Raw genomic sequence first — 20,558 nt, 5'->3', positions numbered from 1 at the left:
ATTTCCTTTGGGAAAGCACTGCTCAAATTGCAAGTGAAAATGCCAGTCAGCCCCAATTAAGATCAGACACAAGATCTCAACTCTGGTCCAGTCATGACTTCTCTTTGCTGTTTCATCTTTGCTGTATAGTTATTGCTCGAGCACCTCAACATCAATTGTGTTTGTGCGTGCGTGTGTGTGTGTGTGTGTGAGAGAGAGAGAGAGAGAGAGAGAGATAGCAGTACAAAACAAAGTGATATGAAAGACAAATAAGATTGACATAGTGGACAGAGAGACAATAACATCACGCAGTTAGAATGATGTGTGTGATGTTATGACGAGAATCTGGGAGCAGAGTTTTCTTACGATGCACGATACATTTTTGTGGCGGTAATTTTGGAGAGTGATTACGAAGATCTCTTGTCCGATGCCAATTTGGCCATTAACATTGTCCTGAAAACGAATCCTGTCCGAAAAGTTCAATAAAGTTAAAATAATCTCGAATCAGTTTGTGCTTGAAGCTTTGACATTTGAACAGAACAAGTACATTGCTGAGATATGGTTTCTGCTTTAGGGAGATTTCTCACAAATAATATTGCAAAAAGTTACAGTTCTATTAGTGTAGAAAATGGTTTATGGTTAATTGCAGAGTCCATCAAATTAGAGCAATCAATCATTGTTTGTGTATATACCTTCAAAGCAAAATTAAGCTTTTATTTCTTTTGATCAGAGTTTATTGGTACATTTTACTAGTATTTGATCAACTGTTCATGGATTTCATCGTCTTCTCTGTTCCAGGAAAGGCAGCTCTGTGATGTTACCTCTGAGAGATCCCCTGAGCCAACCTTCTTTCAACATGGAGAAGAAGGACTCCATAATGGATTATACATGGTTTTGAAGCACAACTTGACCCTGGACTCTCCTAGGATTATAATGGACTTGTCTCAGTTGTACATCATTGCCCGTCAATTATGAGATAAACTGGTGTTTCCAATCCAAATCAAACAAATACACCAGAGCTGAGTGGTCCACAAAATGTGAAACAATGTTGGGAGGAAGAAGAAACCCACCACACATTATGGAACTTCTTGCACCCAAGTGAAGTTAAAGAGCATGGTGAATTGGATCATGGAGTTTTTTCCCCCCAGGAGAGACAAATCCAAAAATGATTGAGTGGACACTGTTTAGAGACTATTGTCTACTCTGTCCCCCGTGAAAAGGGGACCAAAAGTGTGTGTTTGAGTGTGTGCATGTGTCTGTGTATACAACACAGTGGAGGTGAGAGGGGCAGACGTTTTAACAACATTCTTTCTCTACAATGAGAGTTCCAGCCAGTGTGGCTGCAGTTTCCTGTCTTTGTCCTCTGGCGGTCATCCTGTGTGTCATCTTCCAGAGCTGCTATGGGACCCAGGCCAGCCACAGCCCTAACCCGAAACCCGACCTCGACCCCAGCCCAAACCCTAACCCGAGGCCCAAGTCACTCCCAAGCGCCGACCCGGAACCTATCCCGAAACGTATGTCTCTGCTTGAGGCCAGCCAGCTCTCCAGCTCCAACCCTAACCTCAGGCAAATGTCTCAGCTGGAGCTTAGCCCCAACTCCCCATCGCATCTTTCCGACAAGCCCGACCGCAGCTCAGACTTTACATGGCCTCGCTCCCAGCCCAACTCAAACTCTAGCCTCAGGCTCAAGCTGCAGTCAGTGCCCAAACACCACCGTAATCCTAGGCAAGTGTCCGCATCTAAATCGAACTCTAACCAGCTGTCACGAAACAGCTCCAACCACCCCAAGCCATCTGCAACATTCAACCCCAACCTATCTTCAGTATCCAACTCCCAAACCAGCACAAAACAGAGGTCTGCATCACTGTCGCAACCAAAGCCACTCTCTACTTCAAAGGTAGTATCCAACTTTAAGACCAATTCGGAGCCATTTCCTTTGCCCAACGCCAAGTTTTCATCCCTATCCAGTCCCAATCCAAAGTCCAACACATCTGGCACCATACATACTAACTCCAACTTCAATGCTAGGCCCGCTTCACAATCCAATTCCAAATCCCCTTCAAAACTCAGAGCTTCTTCACAAACCAATCTAAATGCCAACCTCAACCCCAAGCTCTCCAACCAAAACTCTAGGACCTCCATCGGAGCGCAGAGGAACCTGACCAAGGTTCTGGATACAGAGAAGGATTCCCCACAACGGCCCAAGAGAGGCTGGATCTGGAACCAGTTCTTTGTCCTGGAGGAGCATATTGGAGCTGAACCTCAGTACGTCGGAAAGGTACAGTACAACATTGCTGTCATTCTCCACATTTAATAGAGCACACTAAGAAATAAGCTTTCTATTTCCTACTCTTCACTAGAGAAGATGTGCTTGTTGGTGTTCAGTAAAATATTGATCAAGTATTCACTAGATCAATATTTCATAAGCTCACTTGCTTATGCCTTGTTAATGTGATTAATTATGTTGAAAACAAAACACACAATAGAAAAATTACCTTGCATGCATTCAGTTCAACCTATATTTATGTAGTTGGCAACCCACCAACTTCCACGCCCACGAGGTGTCCAATATTTCCAACTGTAGCATCGCCAGTGGACATTCACTGTAAGACTCCTTAATGAGAATTTCCCCTCATACGGAGAGTGGAATGGTACCCTGCTGGAGTTCCTGCTCTCAGATCTCTGCATCAGACAGTAGCCAAGCCTCAAAGCAATTTCATAGCAGTTATTTCAGCCCACATTATTTTGAAAAGGTCAAAAGCACCTTTTCTTCAGAACCTCCAAATAACTACAGAGCTGGAGGGTGAGATGGAGAATGTTGATTTTTTGTTCTTCTTCAGAAGGGAAACCGTTTGTGACTGAGCTCAGAGGAACAATCAAGAAGAATATGCATAATCCTATTATCCACTACAACCAACTTGGAGAAATCTGTGTGTGTGTGTGTGTGTGTGTGTGTGTGTGTGTGTGTGTGTGTGTGTGTGTGTGTGTGTGTGGAAACACTGTAGGAATACGAATGTGAAAACCGCGTGTGGCGCTCTGATTGAATAGCTTATCCTAGCAAATGTCAGGCTTTTCAGAGCCATGGCGTACTTTGGCAAAACACACAACTCCATGGCGCCAGGTTTCTTGAAGATGCCGTCATTGCTGTGTTTAGATGGCGCACAAAGCCTCATTATGTTCAGTTATAAATATCATGTCTGTATATTTCAGTGGCAGGATAATTATGCTCAATCGGTGCCTTCGTCCAATTTTGCTCACTCTGATAGTCTGATTGTTGTTTCTTCAGAAAAACCACATTAAACCAAGTCTGATCATGCAACTAAACACATATTTCTGGTGAAATATGGACATTTAATTTGTTGATTGAATCATGGTCTGGAGTTTTGGGGCCGATGTCAGGTAACCAGGATCAAATTTGCAGGTCTGTAATGTGAAAATCCTACAGGCTCTTAGACACAGTTATTATGGAGATGCTGGACCTTGGTGAGCATAACCGATACCACCTCTAACAAAAGCAACACGTCCTCATACGAAACGACAGAATTATGTGAATTTCCAATCACTCCCAAATCGACATAATGAGTGAACCCGTGCGAGGAGGCGATACAGTTATGTTTCAGTTTTGTTGCGGGGAGGACGGCACGGTGCTAACAGCTCGCTGCCACATGTGCACGATGTAAACCAGGATCGGTGAGATTGCCGGTGCTTCCTGGTTGAAAATAGTTATGTTTAGTCAAGTAAAATACAGTCACTTGCTTCAGGTTAGGGTCGTGGTTTTGGTTACGGTAAAAAAAAAAAAAAAGGAAAATGTCGTGGCAGGAAACCGGGTCTCTGGCGACGAGGAAGTTGAAAGACGGGGACGTTTACATGTTACCAGTTAACACCCCCTAACGTGTCAGCGAGCCATTTCAATATCAGTGACTGCCGTATACGTTAAAGACCACCAGAGATCGCCGCTACTTCCTGCTAACAGATCCCGACGCTGGCGTATGCACCGCACGCATGCACACGACCACAAGAGGTTGCGTCCGTATAGCCATCGGTCGGTTTCACCACCTTGAAAATCAACCAACGTTGTGGTTTTCCTTGCGGGGACGAGCTGTAAAAAAAGTTGCCTTGTGTCTAGAGACCAGAGGCCAGGCCAGCATTGTCTCTTAAGCTCTTGCTTAATTACAGCCTCGCCTCTCTCAGGACATGTTGATGTGGAGAGGAGCATTTAGCACAAGCCAGTGTCATCTGTCTGGTGGCCTGTTGGGATGCATGGACGCTGTGAGGCTAATCTACAGTGACAGTGACATTGTGTGACAGTGACACTGCACTCGCTATCAAGGTGAGGGGTTGAGCTGGGACCCACCAGACTTGTGTGTGGGTGGTGGTGGTAGTGAGTGAGTGAGTGAGAGAGAGAGAGAGAGAGAGAGAGAGAGAGAGTGTGAGTGAGTGAGTGAGAGAGAGAGAGAGTGTGAGTGAGTGAGTGTGAGAGAGAGAGAGAGAGCGAGAGAGAGAGAGAGAGAGAGAGAGAGAGAGAGAGAGAGAGAGAGAGAGAGAGAGAGAGACCAGAGAGAGGTACTGGATGTTATGTCGCTGGTTTATTGAGGGCGGATGTGCTCAAGGTGCAAGAAACAGACAAACTCTCTCACACACACACACACACACACACACACACACACACACACACACACACACACACACATACACACACACAAACAGCATCCCCAGGGCATGCTTGAGTCATTGCTTTGTAGGCTGCAGTAGTGACAGCTGAGCGGTTTTCTCACTCAGATGACACCTCTCTTTCTGTTGAAGTGCAGACGAGAGGCCAAGCGAGTGGAGAAGAAGAGAAAGGGGGGAGGGGAACTGAGGAGGAGGAGGAGGAGAGAGGAGAGATAGAAACAAAGGCCAGGAGAACAAGCTGGAAGAATGGTGGAATTTCAAGGTGCTTAAAACGAGCAATGCCACCTCTTGCTGTCGTGCGAGTAAGTGCATGTGTGCAGTGCACACATGCACATGAGTCGGGACTCGGGAGCTGTAACCAGGAAGTAGTGGCGACCTCTGGTGGTCTTTAACGTTAACGACGCTGACACGTAAAGGACGAGTGGTGGCTGGCTCGCCTCCCAGCGTGTTCAGTTTTGAACCTCGACCCAAACCAAAACCCCAACCTAGTTACCAAGTTGTTTTAGTTGCCTAAACATAACCGACATAGAGCTCAACAGTCACGTGACTTTCCGTCACGTTTCCAGCCCCGGAAGTGAGTTCCCCAATGATTTTCTCCATAGACATTTAGAAAAATCCTTATATAAAGAGTTTTAAGGAACCAAGCCAACCCGTGACCTACTGAGTGACCTCTGGTGAGTGACCATAAAACATTTCACTTGGAGCAAAAACAAATAATTTTCGATCCTCCCCACCATTTTTATCTTTTGTTTTTTGCTCCAAGTTCACACCTCCTGCCTGTCCACTCTATCTACTGGCTCTATCTCTATTCACACCTCCTGTCTTTCCACTCTATCTACTGGCTCTATCTCTATTCACACCTCCTGTCTTTCCACTCTATCTACTGGCTCTATCTCTATTCACACCTCCTGTCTTTCCACTCTATCTACTGGCTCTATCTCTATTCACACCTCCTGTCTTTCCACTCTATCTACTGGCTCTATCTCTATTCACACCTCCTGTCTTTCCACTCTATCTACTGGCTCTATCTCCATTCACACCTCCTGTCTTTCCACTCTATCTACTGGCTCTATCTCTATTCACACCTCCTGTCTTTCCACTCTATCTACTGGCTCTATCTCTATTCACACCTCCTGTCTTTCCACTCTATCTACTGGCTCTATCTCTATTCACACCTCCTGTCTTTCCACTCTACTGGCCCTCTCTCTCTTCACACCTCCTGTCTTTCCACTCTATCTACTGGCTCTATCTCTATTCACACCTCCTGTCTTTCCACTCTATCTACTGGCTCTATCTCTATTCACACCTCCTGTTTTTCCACTCTATCTACTGGCTCTATCTCCATTCACACCTCCTGTCTTTCAACTCTATCTACTGGCTCTATCTCCATTCACACCTCCTGTCTTTCCACTCTATCTACTGGCTCTATCTCTATTCACACCTCCTGTCTTTCCACTCTATCTACTGGCTCTATCTCCATTCACACCTCCTGTCTTTCCACTCTATCTACTGGCTCTATCTCCATTCACACCTCCTGTCTTTCCACTCTATCTACTGGCTCTATCTCCATTCACACCTCCTGTCTTTCCACTCTATCTACTGGCTCTATCTCCATTCACACCTGTCTACTGGCTCTCTCTTCTCGTCCCCCGCCCCCCATCTCAGCTACAAGAGGTGTGCAGCATATCTGGGATTCAGATCATGCGTCTGAATGGCCATGCGATGGAACACAACATGAACAGAGGGCTGCCAGGCAACCCGTGAAGCTTTCCTGTCTTGTTATTCCCTTCATAACCTCCACGTTCTTCCAATCAAATGGCATAGTTCTCCTTCTCACACTTGGTTGAACTTGGTCCCGCACCCCCAAATAGATTTGAAACGTCTTCTGACACCAGCTGCTTGTCTTTCTTTGGCAGGTGGGTAGCAGCACCCAGCTGAATACATCAGATCGGCAATAGGTCATTTTGTAGTACAGTAGGCCGGGCATTTTAGAGGGGAACCCGTCTGGAAAAGAAGACACTTCAAACAAACTATTTAAAATGGTTTAAATTAATATGGATAATGGGGTAACACTGTCAATGTGGATATCGATGCATGTAACCTGGTGGGACGTCGTCAGGCTGGATACAGCATTATATGCCTTATATGCCTTATATGAGGCAGGTACTACCTACAGCCGCAAAATATTAGCTTGCTTCAAAGCTTCTCCACCCGCCCCCTGTCGCTATGTTGCTGAAACTGCGATCAACAGATCAGCTAAACATTAGCTTACCCCATTTTCTTATGTGGAGTGGCATTCACACCAAACTCCATTCAGAAATCGGGCAACTAAATGTGGCCCTGCTTATTGGAAAATTAAATACGCCAGAACAGAATTTACAAACCTTACGAATCGTTAGACACCACTCTCCAATTCAGCATAAATATCATCTCCCAAGAAGCACTTTGTGAATGTAATATCTAATATTTTGGAAGTTGTTCGCTGTGCTACTACCGCCCTCCACTGTGTATTTTGCACGGTGAGGACTGTGTGAATCACTGGGGAAACATTTAATTATATTTGGATGTGTATGCCGAATTAGAGATAGGCTTCATTTTTAAGTATTCATAAAACTTCTATGTTTCCATAAAAAGTCTCAACTTGTATGTTTAAACCATAAGATGCTGACTTCAAATGGTGCTCGTGCCCATGAGAGACTGACAGGCGAGCTCACAGAAGGGACATGAGTCACATGACTGAAGATGGATAAAATTACTATTTTCGATGTATCTTGCGGATTATATAGCCGGCCGAGTTGTACTTGTCATGTTGTGGTGTCTTTGGGTCATTTATAAAATACTAAAAAAAAATTCAAAAAAAAAAAATTGTACAGCTATTTTACATTGCATTTACAGTATACATTAACAATGAGTAGCTTGTGTTTTCCCCCTAAAAGGGGGCGGGGCCATATCGCCGATCTGATGTATACCGTACCACAGGAATGAGTCCAGAAAGCACTTCCATCTTCACAAGATAGTCTTCACAAATAACGACCACAAATGAGAACCAAGCATTTTCTGAAAATCGTGTAAAAAATAAATGCATTTACTAGGGATGCACGTTTTTATCAATTTCCTTAATCGATTCATTGGTCAGGTTAATGATCAATTAATCATTATATTAAAAAAACACTTTTGACATACAAAATGCAGGGTTTTACGTGTCTTTAGGCCGACCCAACAAGTTGATCAACTAACTAAACGTCCTGCATTTAGCTTAGCTGTCATTGTGCTTGTGGACATGACATATTTCAACATTGTATTAGAATGTATACAATGATGACTGTTGTCTTTTTGGGTGTAATTCTTCCACCCTGGACTTTCTGTCTGCTATGGCTTTCTTCTTCCTCTGTATGAGCAGTGACAGTTACATTTTGCCCTCGCGGTGTTACATCATTTCAGAAAATAAAAGAAAAATGATAAAATAGCACATAGCCTACATTGTCGATTAATCGGTATAGTTTGATCGATCAAATTCTTAACGATCGATTAATCGATTGTCGAAAAATCATTAACATCCCTAGCATTTACTTCTATCTTGCTGAACACAAGCGTCACTGTTTCATAAACTTTTCGTAACCACAGACCTAATTTCATGCATTTAACCAAAATTCCCATACAAAAATCCCATCGCCTTTTACACCTACGAACCAGGAAGTGCAGGGACTTCTGGGTAAGCCTACAAAAATACATCATCCCAGGTGTAGGGGCAAGTATCCCTGACAAAGCCGAGCAAAACCATCAACTCCCCTCCCCCAACTTATTTCATTGAATTGCTTTGATTTCTGCGATCCCTCTGCTGTGCCTGAGGTCTTTTTTTTCCAACCTTGTAGGGACAGTAAAGTTATTAGTCTCATGAAGTCTGCTGTCTTTCACATCAAGGTCCATTATGCTAGATTGAGGCCTTACTAATCCACTCCGACTGAGAGAAAATGCCAGAGGCAGCCACAGCCGCAGATTGCTGACCTTTAGATTGGAACACCGCGGGATGTTATCATTATTCACACATAATGACTCCTCCCTGTCTCATGTGGAATTATCTAAGCAACTTAAGTTTAGCTTAACGTGCACACAAATACACGCAAACATTCTCGGCCAGATCCCAAAAGCTTAAAGGAACACTCCGCCCATTTTCAACCAGCTTTGTATCATTAGAACATCAGTAGTATATCAGAAAACTGTAAACGGTTTTGAATTCTGTCATTTAATTTGACAGTTATTGAGTGTTAAAGTGTGGACCAGTGACATCACTGGTCCACACTAACTCAAATTAATAACTCATTAACCCAAATCAAGTCTCAATAACTGTCAAACTATTCATCATTCATCTAGTTTGACAGTTATTGAGAGTTGATTTGAGTTAATGAGTTATTCATTTGAGTTAGTGTGGACCAGTGATGTCACTGGTCCACACTTTAACACTCAATAACTGTCAAATTAAATGACAGACTTCAAAACCGTTTACAGTTTTCTGATATACTACTGATGTTCTAATGATACAAAGCTGGTTGAAAATGGGCGGAGTGTTCCTTTAAGCTTTGCTTTACATGCACACAAATGTGTGGTGGCCTGCAGAAACCCTTGATATGAAAATCTGTTTTTCAGGTATTTTGAGATTTTGGGCGATTCGGTTACTTTCATCTCCGTAGTACATCATGCTGAATAATTATTTTCATAAAACAAAGGGGAAAGTATTTATTTTTATGGTTATGGTGGAATGCCACTGTAGAAAATACAGCGTTGTGGAATATGTTTAAAGACATTTTTCGGTAACCCTTTATTTTACAGGTACCCTAGTTACATATGAACTATTTGTAATTACACATGAACACCAAATGTAATTACACAGTAATTACCAATAGTTCTAAATTACGTTCATATGTAGTTACATTGTAACAGACCTGTAAAATGGAGTGAGTCTGTTCAACTGTAGTTCATATGTAGTTACATTGTAACAGACCTGTAAAATGGAGTGAGTCTGTTCAACTGTAGTTCATATGTAGTTACATTGTAACAGACCTGTAAAGTGGAGTGAGACCATTAACCTGTAGTTCATATGTAGTTACATGGTACCGGACCTGTAAAGTGGAGTGAGTCTTTTCAACTGTAGGTCATATGTAGTTACATGGTACCGGACCTGTAAAGAAGCTCCCGGCTGGGACAGAGATTGCTAAAACCCAGTGGTGGATTCGAACCACTGAACTTTTGATTGCAAAGCAGGCGGCTTTAACCACTCAGCCACGACGGCTTTCCAAATTTCATGGTGGAGTTTAAGAGGATAACTGTATGTCAGTCAGATGTAGTTGCTGTCACTTCATAGCTTTGTTATACACAGAGACTTGGGGGGAAATATTGATACTTTATTTAGTTGTAGGTATGATTTTGTCCATGCAGAATTCCCATACAAAAATTCTAATAAAAGTATTGTAGGTATAGAGGTAACAGTGAAACTATAATCAAAATAGCCATTCTTCTACATTCTAATTGTTAGCTTATTGTAAATGAGTCATTTCCCCATCAATTTCCCAATTTCTCAATTTGTTGGGGACCCAGTCGAAGCCCCTCAAAGACTCCCCCCTATTTGCTAAATAAATTGTATGCATTGTGCTCTAGAAACATTTAGTTATATTTAAAGATTTTAAATAAAAAAATACATTCTAATAATTTTCTGAATTGTGGTGTAAATATTCCCATGAGCCATTTACAGCTCATGGGGGGGGGCTGGCACAGTCACACTGCAGAAATGCATTCACATTAATCAATATTGCCTGCCTTTCAAGCTACAACTAACAAAGTATCAACATTTCCCCCCAAGTCTATGCTTATAATAACAAAGCTAGGAAGTGACAACTACATCTGACTGACATACAGTTATCCTCCCAAACTCCACTAAGAAAGTTGGAAAGCCCTCGTGGCTGAGTGGTTAAAGCCGCCTGCTTTGCAATCTGAAGTTCAGTGGTTCAAATCCACCACTGGCTTTTAGCAATCTCTGTCCCAGCCCGGAGCTTCTTTACAGGTCCGGTGCCATGTAACTACATATGAACTACAGTTAACACATTGAGTGCCAGCGACGCCATATGGCGTCATTAGAAATTTACCGTAGGCTGCCAGCGACGCCAAATGGCGTCAGTAACTCCAAATTGTTTTTTTGACGGGGGGGGGTGTCGATCTAAGCTTCTTACGTCGCCTCTAACAATATTGTAGCTATTGGAGGTCGATAACCTATTTTACAAACCCATTAGGTGGCGACAGCACTCTCCTGATCAGAGAAAAAGGAGCCAAACACAGAAGAAGTCACTGGGGAAAAGGAGGAAATCGCATCGCATCCGTCCGTATGCATCGACGTGCATGAAGCACAACGAGCACAACGCCAGCTGTGCCCTGCAGCAGCTGCATCCGCTGTCACAACTCGCACCTCCGTGTACGCTGCCACAGCACATTCGCATAATCAGCCTTATTATTTCCGAACTGGAAGCATGCGAGCCCGTGACAAACACACGCGGAACCAAAAAGCTGGATGTCGCGCACCATTCACTGTGTGTGCGCAGCAAACTCAGCAGAGACTGAGAGCCAACAGACACACCCAGGAGGCGTGTGCAGTTGAGGGGGGGGGGGGGGGGGGGAGCACGCAGAGCAGCATACACTTCACCCAGACAGACCCAGACATCAGAAAATTAGCTTCAGAGTCAGTGATGTGCTTGAAATGTTTAATTTCACAAAAGGCTCATTATCTCAGCTCGTAGAAAAAAAGGGCTGTTTTTGCTTCAATCAAGCTATCTTCTCCGGCTCATAACTAAAGAACGGAAAATGGGATCAATAAACTTTTTTTTGCAGGTGATAGAAGAGAGTCTCATCGTTATTTGTGCGTGTTCAGTGTTTACATAGTAATTATTAAAGAAATTATATGACTGTTTTAAAATGCATTGCGGCCTATGTGGCACAGCAAGCAACCTTTTGCCCAAGGGCCGTGGCACTCAAAGTGTTAAATAGACTCACTCCACTTTACAGGTCCGGTACCATGTAACTACATATGAACTACAGTTGAATAGACTCACTCCACTTTACAGGTCTGTTACCATGTAACTACATATGAACTACAGTTGAATAGACTCACTCCACTTTACAGGTCCGGTACCATGTAACTACATATGAACTACAGTTGAACAGACTCACTCCATTTTACAGGTCCGTTACAATGTAACTACATATGAACATCATTTATAACTATTGGTAATTACTGTGTAATTACATTTAGTGTTCATGTGTAATTACAAATAGTTCATATGTAACTAGGGTACCTGTAAAATAAAGGGTTACCCATTTTTCTCACATTTTACTTTTACATAACAGATTATAATACTCATAACGTTTGATCTGAGAGAGCTATCGAAGTCCTTCAAAAAGTTAAGTTAAGTTTCTAATTTATGGAAATGTCAAAAAATGAAAATGTCAAATTCCCACCATGTGAAGGGTTTGTGCAGACCACCACACAAATGCACACACGCAAGTTTTCTTGGCCAGATGCCCAAGATGTAGGCCAATGACATAAAATGGCACAGATGTTATGGATAAATGTAAAAACAAAACAAAACAAAACAGTTAAATTGTATATTTCCTGCCACTTTTCCTCGTGAGGCTCGACCTTGCTGGGTAATGTACAGATTTCCCGGGAAATATTCTACTATTTGCCATAACATACAGATCCTTCCCAAAAAATTAGAATATCATGGAAATACCATGGATGACCGTGGGCTTCAGCGGATTGTCAAGCAAATTTAAGATGATTAAAACATTTGGCGGAGATTCAGAGGGAGTGGACTGAGGCTGGAATCATAACTGAGAAGTAACTGCTGATTGTCTTCACACTATTCTAATTTCTTGAAATACTGTTTTGGGGGTTTTCTGGAGCTGTAGGTCAAAATTATGAAAAATGAAACAAATAAAGGCTAGAAATATTTCACGTTGTGTGTAATGAATGTATAATCTATGAAAGTTTCACTTTTTGAAAGGAATTATAGAATATGATATTCTAATTTCTTGGAAAGGATCTGTATATGTTGCTATGTTACAATTTTGGCTCAGAAATTGTAAAATGGTAACGTACGTGGTTTCCGGGGATTTTCCGTTTCTAACCCCTCCCGCTACTTTAACTCTAAGGCCTCTATCTTCCCGACGGCGGTAATTTTGCGTTAGCGCCCGTTTTGCGCTGGAATAGCGCCGAGCAAAACCCTAATTGTGGGCGTGTCGGCCCTCTGCGCTTCACGTCATCTCGGCGCACATCTCCGTATAGGCGTGTTTATGCCCAAAAGCATTGTGGAGGTGTGGTCATGCCCATAAAACCACAGCGTCACGTCAGCAGCTTCCTCCTCACTGAGTGAGAGGGACTAGACTAGAGTGAGAGAGAGAAAGAGGGAGACGTCTGTATGTTTATCCCTTTTCTCTCTTCTACCTCCGCTGCAGTAATATACTGCATGCGTAATTACGCAGCCGACTGATGCTGCTCTATTTGAAGAAGTTGAATTTCGTTCCACCAGCACACATTTTATTAATCAGCTATTTTCTATTCGTTTCTATTAATATATCGAATCCCACCAATTTATGTCATTTTCCCCTTGGCGGACATAAAGACACATGCTTCCGTCACTGTCTGCTTGATGGCGAGAGGGACTTCAGCTGCCATCCGCGCTGTGGCGTGCAATTGCAGGGAAAGAGGTTAGGTTACTGTACTGGCCGGACACAGGTGCAAAAAAAATTATGCGTTTTGAATTGGATTAGGGGGACGAGGGTCTGACGGGGCGGGAGTCGTGCGTCGGGTGCTGGATCGGGGTCTCCCCCGAGAAGGTGGGAGCTGGACGGGTATGCAGGCTTGGTGGTGGGGTGGGTGTGGGTCGGTGCCCTGGGTGTTTTGGGCCGGCCAGGGTGGGGAGAGGCAGTTTGGCACAACACCATCACAACTTTCTGAAAAGCAATCTATTGTTACCTCACACCACAAACCTGTATGGTCAGGAATTATGTAGCCTATAGAACGTTACCATTTTACAATTTTGGAGCTGAAATTGTAACATAGTAACATTGGTCCAAAACGTTGCTATTTTACAATTGTCTGTGAGACCTTGTTGGTCCTATACAGTAATTCACCAAATGAGGAAAATAGAACTGTAGTAGTAATAGGCTAGTAGTGCTAGTTATATAGCATAATAGTAGTGGTGGTATATTATTATCTCACCTCCAACTGCATCTTGGAGCTCTTGGCTAGAAATGTGACCCTGAAATGGAAACCAGGCTAGTGAAATCAGGCTAATGAGGGAGACCTGCTTGGCCCTCTAGTGGAAGCTATTTGTGCTCACACTGGCAGGGCGGGAAAACATGGCGGCAAATTTGAAACTTTCTCCTCCTTTATGAAAACCACTTGATGGAATGTGTTTCTGATCAAATTGGTCACACGGTCTCTAAATACTCTAAGCACTCACTCGCCTAACATCAGAGACCCAGGTACAATTCACTCGCCTATACCACCAGAGGCCCAGGTACAATTAACTCGCCTATACCACCAGAGACCCAGGTACAATTCACTCACCTATACCACCAGAGACCCAGGTACAATTCACTCACCTATACCACCAGAGACCCAGGTACAATTCACTCACGTATACCACCAGAGACCCAGGTACAACCTATACCACCAGAGACCCAGGTACAATTCACTCACCTATACCACCAGAGACCCAGGTACAATTCACTCACCTATACCACCAGAGACCCAGGTACAATTCACTCGCCTATACCACCAGAGACCCAGGTACAATTCACTCGCCTATACCACCAGAGACCCAGGTACAATTCACTTGCCTATACCACCAGAGACCCAGGTACAATTCACTCACCTACCAGCAGAGACCCAGGTACAATTCACTCGCCTACCAGCAGAGACCCAGGTACAATTCACTCCCCTATACCACCAGAGACCCAGGTACAATTCACTTGCCTATACCACCAGAGACCCAGGTACAATTCACTCCCCTATACCACCAGAGACCCAGGTACAATTCACTCGCCTATACCACCAGAGACCCAGGTACAATTCACTCGCCTATACCACCAGAGACCCAGGTACAATTCACTCGCCTACCAGCAGAGACCCAGGTACAATTCACTCCCCTATACCACCAGAGACCCAGGTACAATTCACTCGCCTATACCACCAGAGACCCAGGTACAATTCACTCACCTATACCACCAGAGACCCAGGTACAATTCACTCGCCTATACCACCAGAGACCCAGGTACAATTCACTCGCCTAACATCAGAGACCCAGGTACAATTCACTCACCTATACCACCAGAGACCCAGGTACAATTCACTCGCCTAAAATCAGAGACCCAGGTACAATTCACTAATTCCCGGTAGCCGTACTCCTAGCTTGGTCAGACGTTCCTACAGACACAATTGGCCGTGTCTGCGGGTCAGAAGCCGGTGGGATATGAGTCCTGGTCCCTGCACTATAGCGCCTCCTCAAATTCAAAATATTTTGAGTCAACGATGGAGGGGGCATTATTATTATTGTTATTCATGGCAACAGGGAGATTCAACCAACGGTTCATGTAGAAACACATGAACCTGAATAAAACTTACCAGAGTTGATAGACAAACCTGGGTTCTCCGTCCGAGGAAATGTACAATATAGGCACTGATTAAATCATCCTTAACCCCAACCGTTGCCTCTGTACCTCTCTCTCTCACACACAAGCACACATGCACACCCACGCACGCACGCATGCACGTACGCACGCACGCACACACACATCCGCACCCACCCACCCACGCACGCACACGCACACGCACACGCACACGCACACACACACACACACACACACACTTTGAGTGATATTGCCAGATAGCTGCAGCACTGCTGTAAAATTGGCCTTTCCATCAAGCGCTGTGCTGTAATTTCTGGTTAGAGCAGTCGAGGCTACAGAGACGCTTTGCTAATCAGGGTGTGTGTGTGTGTGTGTGTGTGTGTGTGTGTGTGTGTGTGTGTATGTGTGTGCTTAAGACATAATTGAATAATGTATACACTTTACATCAGCCTTCCGAGTGATGTCACTCGAGCAATTGTGATGTCATTCAGTGAGTGATCTCATCAGTGAGTGATGCCATCCGAGAGTGATGTCATCAGTGATGTCACTTGACAGTTTGAGGGTTGTCAGTCAGTCAGCTTCCTTCCCACCTTCGTAGATCAAGGTGCAGGCCAGCAGCCAGCTGACTGGCAATATGCAAAGATTAATGTATCATTTTGAATCTTTCACAGTTAGAAACCTCTTAATTTGACACCAGAACCATCAAAATCGCCCTGGACAGTGACATTTTAGCATAAAAAATGGGGGGGGGAGGTGGAGTCAGAAATGGCAGCCATTTTTTTAATGTATTTGGAATAGATCTGGCTTCTCTGTGCTAATAAAGGGTATGATAGCAAGATCATTCATATTGGACAATTCTACGCAAAGTTGCCCCCATCTTGGGAAAATCTTGATTTTTGCATATGTTTTATCAAAAGAACAAACAATCCCCAAGGAAGATCCCTGCCTCCCTGATGTTTCAGGCTATAGGGTATGTTTTCCTTTGCTGCTCTTCCTACATGGCCCTCACACTTGACTGGCGAGTTGAGTGACACTTCAGAAGATTTTCACAACAGTTTTGCATCCCGGTGGACTGGCAGGCTCAAATGCATGATGCATGCTCTCCACATGACTCTGGACTTATCATCCACTCGCTTCCACATGTCCATGTCCCCTTCCTGTTTCCCTCCCCTGTTCTGTGTCACTGTTCCATGTGACATGTTACACTGTAACATGTCGTTACACTGTAACATGTCGTTACACTGTAACATGTCGTTACACTGTAATGTCACGCTTTGAAAATGAACTTAAAGCTGCACTGATTTGGTCCAGCTGTCTTATCAGCTTAATAGAGCATCCCATCCTCCTCTAATTGGGATGCTGCAGATTTAGCTTATTTGCCCAAAGTAACCCTGTCATGCATCGTGTCCAATATTCACCTTATGTAGCCGCGTCCACTTGACCCATTGTGTCATGACTTCCTGTTCAAAACGCCGGCTGTTTTACCTGCTCAAACTAGTCTGACTCACCTGGTCAAACCTAATTAAGGAGTCACAGGAAGTGTAAACACAATCAGAACCTCCGATTGTGTTGACACTTCCTGTTAGTCTCTCAAGCCAGACTGTCTCTTCTACTCAACGCTGCTGTCGGGAGGAAACCTTGTATCTCCAAATGTGGCCATTTTCTTTTTAAATTCAAAAATGGAATTAGTGGGAACCCAAAAATAACCCGTGAAAGTTTCAGGTAGTTTGGACCAGCGAAAGATGTTATATTACTGGTTATTAATGTTGTTATTACTATTACACTATGTTAAAATGTAAATGTTTTTTCTTCCTTGTGAAAAATAGCCTTTTTTTTTTTAGATAAAAGGTTTCGGCCCGAGAGCGACGATAAGGTGAATAGGACAGATATTTGGAAGCCATTTAGAACAATTTAAGTACCATGTCCCAAACCAGCATGTGGTGGACCGCCAAAGGGTCTACAATTCCATTATTGTCTTTATATCACTTTGTTGTTTTGAAATATTGCATAATGAATTAAATTGTCGGGGCTTTTGAATACTTGGATCTTGGAGGCATTTTGTTACGTTTCTAATTTGGTCACCATTCATTTCAGTTGTTTGGGACATAACTATTTCTCTGGAAAACTCCACAAACTTTCTTTGGACTACATGTTATCTGACCTCCTACTGGCCTGGCAACGCAATTTCCTTTTTTTTTTATATAACAATGTTTTTGGACCAACATTGCTATGTTCTGATTTCAGCTCCAAAATTGTAAAATGGTAACAGTTTTTTCCTGGGGTCTCCGACCGCACGGACCCCTCTCTCCCAGACCCTAACCCTAAACATAACCTCTGCCCAGACCAACCCTATATCACTCATCATTCATAAATAGACACGCCGCTTTAATCCTGTCCAATCGCTGTCTCCCATGCTTTCCCTCTCTCTGGCCTGCTGGCCAATCACTTGAATGGAGTAGTAGCCTATATCAGATCCCTGGTATTTGTCTGTGTGTGTAACCCACCTTGTGTGTCACCCGCAGTCGCTGATTCTACGCCGTAGCAGTTGTTTCACAACACCTCCTCCCCTGAACACCACCAATGTCATGACTCCAGTAGAATTCCCTATTAGTCCAGGCATTTTACGCAAATATGTGGGTCAACCTCACACTAATTGCAACTAAACCAAACTCAACTGATTTTGTATCCTCAATATGTCCTCAATGAAGGAAAAAAAGTGTTAAAGGAACACTCCGCCCATTTTCAACCAGCTTTGTATCATTAGAACATCAGTAGTATATCAGAAAACTGTAAACGGTTTTGAAGTCTGTCATTTAATTTGACAGTTATTGAGTGTTAAAGTGTGGACCAGTGACATCACTGGTCCACACTTTAACACTCAATAACTGTATGGGAAAGTTTTGAAAATGACCTAAATATGATGTTAGCCTATGGAAGCCTTTTTTTTTTTTATGTGCCATAAATCTCATCACTTATATCCTGTATGTGTTTTTTGCTTGAAGGAGAAAAAAAAAAAAAAAAAAAGTAAAAAAAAAAAAAAAAAAACGTTTTTGGTAGCATCATATGGGTCATTTTCAAAAATTTCCCTTCATACATTTCCTTAACACTTTTTTTCCTTCATTGAGGACATATTGAGGATACAAAATCAGTTGAGTTTGGTTTTGTTGCAATTAGTGTGAGGTCAAGTGACATTTTTACTGGACTATATGGGGGATTCTCTATCCTATAAATCACTGACGTCCTCCTCTCGCTCAGGAGGAGCGTCATCATACCATGGAGTCATACGCCAAATCTAATTGATGTTTGTTGCATCATTAAAGTTTATTGTACCTTCCTTCTAGTCTTTCGAAATGTGACTAAAAGTGGAAATTAAATGACACTGGAATTGGTCAAATCCTAACAATTATACGCACCCCCTCGTCCTGTTACATAAAATCGTGCCCACTGCAGCTTTACATCTCTAATAGTTTTCTCCTCTGCTTTAGTGTACTATGCTGTATACCCGAGAGAACATGACAATAGCATTGTGTGTGTGAGAGAGAGTGTGTGTGTGTGTGTGTGTGTGTGTGTGTGTGTGTGTGTGTGTGTCTACGCCTGTGTGCATTTCTGTGTTTGGATGTGTCCATCTGTCTCTCTATCCTGTCTTTTATCCCGCTACGTACTCCTTCACTTCACTCCCCCCCTCTTTCTGCTGGCAGCGAGCAGACGATGACACTGCAATAAAACGTCAAAATAAATAAATAAAATAAAGTGCTTATACCTGCCACAAAAGATACCTTGGGAGGAAGCCAAGGTTATCAGACGCAGACGCGCTTTGTTACCAAACTGCAATGCATCTCTGATTGGAAAGGTGTCAGGAAATTGAATCTGCATTTGGATAAAGAGACTATAAATAATTCCTCCAGTCAGGTGATCACAAGAGGCTTTAGCTTACAACTGTTGCAAACTGGATCACAAGCCATCGTTTGACAAACCATTGTCTTACACATTTCCATCAGACATATAGCCTGCTCTGCTCTCTGTGTCACTTACTGTACAGCAGTCTATAATGTATAGACTTGATTGTATGTCACTCTCTTACATTCGCCCTGCTGCCTAATATGCCCCTGTGTGTATACACAAGTGCAGTGGTATTAAAGGGGGTAAAGCCCATAAATGAGGATCTCAGATACCCCCCATGAGGATTTTTTCCCCTCTCGGACCCACATTTTAGGATTGTTTTTTATACTATAGTGGACCCGTGACAGTTTTGACTTTATTCTCAGAATCCTGACAAAAAAACAAGGAGAAGATCAAAGAAAATGCCCTAATCATCCGTAGTTTTAAATTGAAAATAAAATAAAATAAAAATCGGGTGACCCCAAACCACGCGACCTCACTTTGGGTTGCGACCCCGAGGTTGGGGACTGTGCTAACTCCCCAAGGCTGAACTGTAACAATTCATTAGTTTGCTGGGGACCCCTCTGGAACCCCCTCTGGAACCCCCTCTGGTCCCCAGACCCCACTTTGAGAACCACTGTGCTACAGCATACACAGTGAGCTTTAGTGCACTTGAAACCCTGATTTTCATCCTGCACTGCATATTTCATACCAGTCTTTGGCCTAGAAATCACAGTGCACTTTGGAGACAGTCTTTCAATATATCCAAACCTCAAACAGCTGCTTGCTGAGCTGCTGAAGAGGAGATTGTGCAGAAAAAGGCTGTACCCACACAGTGCAAGTCACATTCAACAACAAAGCACAACTGTATGTATTGTCAATATTATACCACCTTATATAAGAAGAGTCAAGAGGCAGTCAGCAAACTGGAATAAATTGTTACTTTAATTTAGAGTTTGGAGACAAGTAATCCAAGAGTGAATAATGGGAATGTTCAGTGATGTCTCTCTCTGTTAAGGTGATGGTCGTTTTTCCACTTTCAGGCGGATACTTCCTTCAGACATGGAGAGTGGGTACAGGTTAATACTTCCTTCAGACATGGAGAGTGGGGACAGGTTAATACTTCCTTCAGACAGGAGTGCGGACAGGTTAATACTTCCTTCAGACATGGAGAGTGGGGACAGATTAATACTTCCTTCAGACATGGGGAGTGGGGACAGATTCATACTTCCTTCAGACATGGGGAGTGGGGACAGGTTAATACTTCCTTCAGACATGGAGAGTGGGGACAGATTAATACTTCCTTCAGACATGGGGAGTGGGGACAGATTAATACTTCCTTCAGACATGGG

The 20,558-nt window shown here is 43.3% G+C and overlaps 1 protein-coding gene across 1 annotated transcript in view; it reads left to right on the top strand.

Annotated features, from left to right (window-relative positions):
- Positions 1-1,297: 1,297 nt before the first annotated feature.
- Positions 1,298-20,558, top strand: part of LOC310792223 (cadherin-12-like) — a gene marked incomplete at both ends in the record, with an annotated part of 49,191 nt that continues 29,930 nt past the window's right edge. Inside the window, one exon of the mRNA XM_083653952.1 lies at positions 1,298-2,257. Coding sequence (XP_083510078.1) covers positions 1,298-2,257 — 960 coding nt within the window. The remainder of the gene's footprint in view (positions 2,258-20,558) is intronic.

The sequence above is a fragment of the Poromitra crassiceps genome (genome assembly GCF_964638095.1).
Source record: "Poromitra crassiceps genome assembly, chromosome: 17".
Taxonomy (NCBI): domain Eukaryota; kingdom Metazoa; phylum Chordata; class Actinopteri; order Beryciformes; family Melamphaidae; genus Poromitra; species Poromitra crassiceps.
Note: the sequence above shows the minus strand (reverse complement) of the source record. Positions and strands in the feature narration are given on the sequence as shown.